The sequence below is a fragment of the Marmota monax genome, unplaced genomic scaffold, assembly GCF_021218885.2.
Source record: "Marmota monax isolate L192 unplaced genomic scaffold, Marmota_monax_Labrador192_F-V1.1 WCK01_AAM20220418_F8-fsc00167, whole genome shotgun sequence".
NCBI classification, from domain to species: domain Eukaryota; kingdom Metazoa; phylum Chordata; class Mammalia; order Rodentia; family Sciuridae; genus Marmota; species Marmota monax.
The window spans coordinates 3,537,847-3,543,306 of NW_026694116.1; the positions used below are offsets into that span (position 1 = coordinate 3,537,847).

The 5,460-nt window shown below is 53.5% G+C and overlaps 1 protein-coding gene across 11 annotated transcripts in view; it reads right to left on the reverse strand.

Annotated features, from left to right (window-relative positions):
• Nucleotides 1–5,460, reverse strand: part of Adamts13 (ADAM metallopeptidase with thrombospondin type 1 motif 13) — a 32,460-nt gene that overhangs the window by 26,195 nt on the left and 805 nt on the right. For 7 of the 11 annotated variants that reach the window (XM_046465560.2, XM_046465556.2, XM_046465555.2 and 4 more), the window contains exons 2-3: nt 3,005–3,154; nt 399–534 (exon numbers count right to left, since the gene is read on the reverse strand). In XM_046465560.2, coding sequence (XP_046321516.1) covers nt 399–534; nt 3,005–3,154 — 286 coding nt within the window. Of the gene's footprint in view, nt 1–398; nt 535–2,592; nt 2,660–3,004; nt 3,155–5,460 lie in introns of those variants that run through there. The other 4 variants (XM_058585956.1, XM_046465564.2, XM_046465565.2 and 1 more) reach the window with 3 other exon arrangements.

The window sequence follows — 5,460 nt, forward strand, 5'->3', positions numbered from 1 at the left end:
AGATACAGACTACACCATCCTGGACTGGTGGGTAGCAGACCCTGGCTGTCCTGGGGCCACTGTGTGGGCCTAGGTAGCCACATTCCACCTCTGAACCACCAGGTCCCCATTTGCAACAAGGGAACCTCAGTCCTGCAGTCCTGGGTGGGGACTACAAAGGTGCATGCCTGGGAACGTGCCTTGTAAACAGGGAGGGGCTGCTCAAGGTGGGCAGTCTACTAAATAAACAGCTGTAGGCCACATGAGCCCCGGCACCATCTCCTACACTGGGCACTCCCCTGTATCCTAAAGATGCCTCCGTGATGGCGGGACATTTTGCAGAGCCTCCTTGGTGTTGGAAGAGTCAGTCCCTCTGCTGAGCTCTTTATGGTGTCCTACCCTCTCTTTCCCAGTTGTACCTTGTACAGACTCTGGGACTGTGGGCCTGTGGATCAGGTGCGGCTGGGCACTGCTCCAGTGAGACACCAGCTCCCAGTGATGCCTCTTCACTGGCTGGACATACAGCCTCCCGGCACCCACCAAGATGTCACCTTCCTACAGAAGAAAAAGCAGCCTCCAGCACACAGCACCCACTCTCCTTGGAGGATCACCATATCCCCTGCAGGAGAGGCCCTCTGGGCTATCAGCACTGGGCAGGCCTTGCCTGAGCCCTCTCTGAGTCCACATCCAAAACTCATCTTCATGGAAGGCAGGAAGCCAGGTCCTCCTGGACTGGGCTTGCTGCCCACCACATGCTGCCAATAGCCCCTGCCCACACTTCAACCTCTGCTCATGCACACGGCCCTATAATAAACCCACATGGGATCCCAGGCATGAGGACAGAAGCATCTCAAGGGACCAGCAGAGCCCATGTCAACAGGTTGAGCCTGAATGGCATCTTTCCTGGCTCTGGCTGGGGCTCCCAACTCAGGGACCAGGGTGCAAAACAGTACAAAACAGCTCTGTTTGTGGAAAGATTGTTGTGCTGTAACATGGGACACAGTGTTGTCCTTGTAACAACCCAGGTGGAGGTGCAGAGGTCCAGCTGCAGGGAATAAGGAGTGGCAGGGCTTCCAGCTGCACTCAGAGCCCAGGTTCTCATCTTTCCCAGTAACCTGGGGTCCACAAAGCTGGGTTTGTATCTGGCTCTGCCACCAGCTAAATGGGTGGCCTGTTTTTCTGAGCCTCCATCTCCCTCCCTGGGGTTTGATATTAGGCAAAGATGGGATGCAGTGTCAGGTCAGAACATTCAGCCTTGAGGCAAGGAATTTAGGGAATTTGCACCCTGGGGCCCACCAGCCACACCCTCAGCACCCTATCCCTGTTGCTGTCCCAAGCTCCCACTCACCAAGTGGGAAGAACTGTATGTGACCCTGGCCACTGTGCCCTGCTGCCCCAGGGCACAGCCTCTCATGAAGCAGTGGTGGGGGGGCCCCCTCAGTAGCCTCAAGGAGGTGTTTACCACCCCCTCACTGGTAAAGGAGGGGGCCAGGAGGCCCAGCTCATGGTAGAAGGAGAAGGACCCTCAGAGAGCAGAACATAACCCTGCACTGCAGCCCCCCAGCCCATCGGCACAGCTGCAGGTAAGTGGGGCCACCATGAACCAGGGCACTGTGGAGACAGGAGCCACTTCACCAATTCCTGCTCGCCCACCCAAGTCCTCCTACTTTGACAAAGGAGAGTGGGTAGGTGCACAGGCTTGGAAGCAGGGCCTGGGTGTGAGTCCTGCCCTCCCCATCTAGAGGACTGGTGGACAAGTTGCCTCTCCTCCCCGGGGCTCGCCTGGGGCTGAACCCGTGCTCAGCAAAATGGACTTGGCCTTGAAACAGATGTTTCAGTAGCAATGCCATGAGCCCTACAGAGAGGGAAGAGACCCCTCATGGAGCCTCCAGCCTCCCTGGAAAGCAGGAGCCCAGGACAGCCTCACTGTCTCACACCAAGGTAGCCCAGAAGACTCAGACCCCAGGCAACAGTATCCTGGCCCAGGTAGGGGCAGATGTGGAGCAGCCCCCTTGCCCCAGCAGTCCTCCAGCCAGGCCCCAGGCAAACCACAAGGAAGCCAGGGCACAAGCAGATTGGCCCTAATCGCTCCCCCTGACCACTAGCCCACCACGTCTGGCCCCCACCAGCCTTTCAATTGAAGTCATCAGGGTCCTACTGGGAAAGGGGACTGGCACCCCGAGATATGAGCCTGCTAGACAGGGGAGAGAGCTCAGCCTGAGAAGATGGCAGCCAGGCTCTGGAGGAAGCCGGTTCAGCGCCTGTCTTGTTTCCCACAAATGAAATAAATATTTACATCCGTGGCCAGAAACCACAAAGTTCCTGAAAATGCGCCAGCCCAGCAGGGGCCATGTGGAAGGGACTGGCCCATTAATGACCATTCCTGTGGGATGTTTAACAGAAGCCTAGGGTCAGAACCCCAGCCCAGCCAGAATACCCAGAGCAGCTTTATCAAGTTGGCAGGAAGTAACAGAGCTAATTAACAGGGGTGAAACAACTTCTCCGACCTCCTCCCTCCAGAGCCATCAAAAACCCTGGAACTGGTTCAGTGGAGAGGTACCCCACCCAAGTCCTGAAAAACTCCCCTGGCTAAGAGAACACCAGGGCAAGTACCTTCAAAGGTAGCATTGGGGCCAAAGTAAGAAGCCAGGTCCTTGGGCTCCAGGGCCTGAAGAAAGTTCTGCAAGACAGAAAGGAGGAGGAAGAAGGGGCAGGAGGCAAGATCAAGGAGAGGAAGTCAGAGGCAGGGAGAGGGAGAGCAGGGGCTGGCTAGGCGGGGAGAGGCAAAGAAGGGTGACTTTCACAGTCTGGGAAAAACGTGTCTGTCACCTTCACAGGGAGAAACCAATTCCCTCTTCAGTGAGCCCCTTTCTCCCCCCAAACACCAAACTCTGGTTCCTCCACCCAGTATGCCTGAAGCTGATACAGTCAGCTGAAAGACCAGGTCTACACATCCTCAGAGCTGTTTGGCAGCCCCGCCCCCCGCCCCCCAAGACTGAACAGCTAGCTCCTGCTATGAGCCCACCTGCTGGAAATCGGAGAGTGCCAAGCAGCCCAGGACAAAGAAGGCACCAGCAAGGACTCCCCTGACGCCAGCCACGGACAGAAGCTGGCATCTCACCCAGGGGTGAAGCTGGCTCATCCTCAGGAAAGCCCCTGTGGCAGGAGAGGGGCCCTGGTGACACAGAATCTGGTCAGGATGGAATGTCAAGTTCTTGTGGTGGGCTGGGCGGGCTGGGCGGGACTCTAGGGAGCTTCCTCCCAGGCAAGGCAGTGGGATGGGCAGTCGGCAGCTCCTCCTGCTGCAACCTGGCCTTGCTCTGGGACAGACCCCAACCTGGATCTGCACCAGGAGAGCCCCCCAGCCATGCACACCTGGCCTCTTCCAGTCTGAAGAAGAGGGAGCTCTGAACCAGGGCACTGGAGACAGAGGCTTGCGTGGAATGCCAGGCCTTAGATAGTACCCTGGAGGTCTCCACCCTGGCTGACCAGAGGCTGCATAAAAGGCATCAGAGCTCTGCCCTGGCAGCTGGCCTCCCCACCCCACAACCGTTTCCCACACTCCCTCCCTTGCACCTGTCCTCTTCACCCAGAAGACTGTGGCCCTCCCTGTGCTGCTCTTTTTTGGACATCTACACCCTTATGCCCCCACAACTACCTGCCCAGTCTGCACCCATACCCCATGGGGAGACTCACAGAGCAGGTACATAGCCCCACATCTCTGCACTCACCCTTGCAAACCCACCTAGCAACCCCAATGCATCTCCTGGGAAGGTCTTTAACATGCTCCAAAACACTCTTTGTGCTCCCCACCCCTCCCGCTCCCCATTATGGTCGATATATGAAAGGTATGGTTCCCAGCCTGTGGCAATATTGGGAGGTGGAGGAACCCTTAGGAGGTGGAGTCTAGTGGGGAGAAATTAGGTCACTGGAGGTGTGCCCCTGAAGGGAGTATGGGGGTCCTGGGGTCCCTTCCCCTCTCTCTTTCCTGCTCAGTCACCACCAGGTAAGCTGCCCCTCCCTGTACCATGCACTCCTGTCTTCTGCCGGTGTTTTAAAAGGTAGATTTAAGTGCTCCTTCCATATACTTTGATCACAAATAATACTATTAAATTGATTGTCAGGGGCTGGGGTTGTGGCTACAGAGCTTGCCTCGCATGTGTGAGGCACTGGGTTCAATTCTCAGCACCACATATAAACAAATAAATAAAGGTCCATCAATAACTAATAAAATATTAAAAAATAAATACAAAAATAAATTGATTGGCAACCCTTATCCTTATCCATAGGTCCTTTAGTAACCTCTCTCCTTACCTGGACCTAAAGAAAAACAGATCCTATATTACATACAAATATGAGTATGTCACAATGAATCTATTATTATGTATGATAATAATGTGCCAATTAGTAAAGGGAGGAGAAAGAAAAACAGGTCCCAGAATACTGCTCAGCAAATAGATATTTCTGATTTATACCACGAGAATCCGATGTCTTCATTCACACATCATACTCTCAAGTAGTTCTCAATGTTACACCAACGCAGTACTGTTTAAATTCACAACGCAGAACAATGAACACCCCCCAAGTGAAATCAGCACAGATTTTTCATCAAAAACATCAAAAAACAATCCCTAGTAGAGAATGAAACTGAATTCAGGGCCCTCATCTGAAATGGAGAATGGCTTCCGCATGCTGAGAGTGGAGGGTGCATCCCCACCCCAGTCCTGACAGGTGCCAAAGATGGGAGCAGAAAGGGCCACCTAATCTGCATACACGTGCTGCCTTTTGGCACTTCCCTGTCTCTTCTCCCTTAAAAGTTATAATATCAGGGATTTCGGAGATAGAAGAAACTTAATTAGTTTCAAATGTTCTATCTTTCTTCAAAGATGGCTCTGAATAAAACCTATTTTCCTGTCAATTTGACTCCAAATACTTCTAGAGCAGAAAGCAGTATGGCCTCTCCTCTTTCCTTCTGGGTGGTATTAGAGCCACCTGATAACAGTAATACTTAATATACCCACACAAAGGGGGACTGCAAATAACCTAGATCGTGTCTGTACGGCCTTTATGTATATAAACACGACTGGCCCAGGTGAAGTCAGCTCTCTCCTCTTCAATGCCGGCACTCTACCATCTCTGTGTACTTCTTGCCTTCTCCAGATAAAAATCAACGTATGCCTCACTTTGACCTGTTCTTAAATCCCTTTCTGGAAAAATGTCAAGGACCCGCATGGCCTAAGTTGGAGTCCACTTCCCTGTGGGGACACCACTCCTGGGCTGGGGCCTGCCTCCCTCTGGGGGTCCTCCCGAAACAGCACCGTCCTCTTTATGCTTTGAATACAGACCCTGCTCTCTGCCACCGCGACTTATTTTTTAAATGAACGTGTTTCTCCCCGCTCCCCAAACTCGGGTTGTGGGGGGAGCGGGGTCACCCTTCTTCCCCATTCCAGGCAGACTTCCAGTTCTTGAGTACAAACCCAC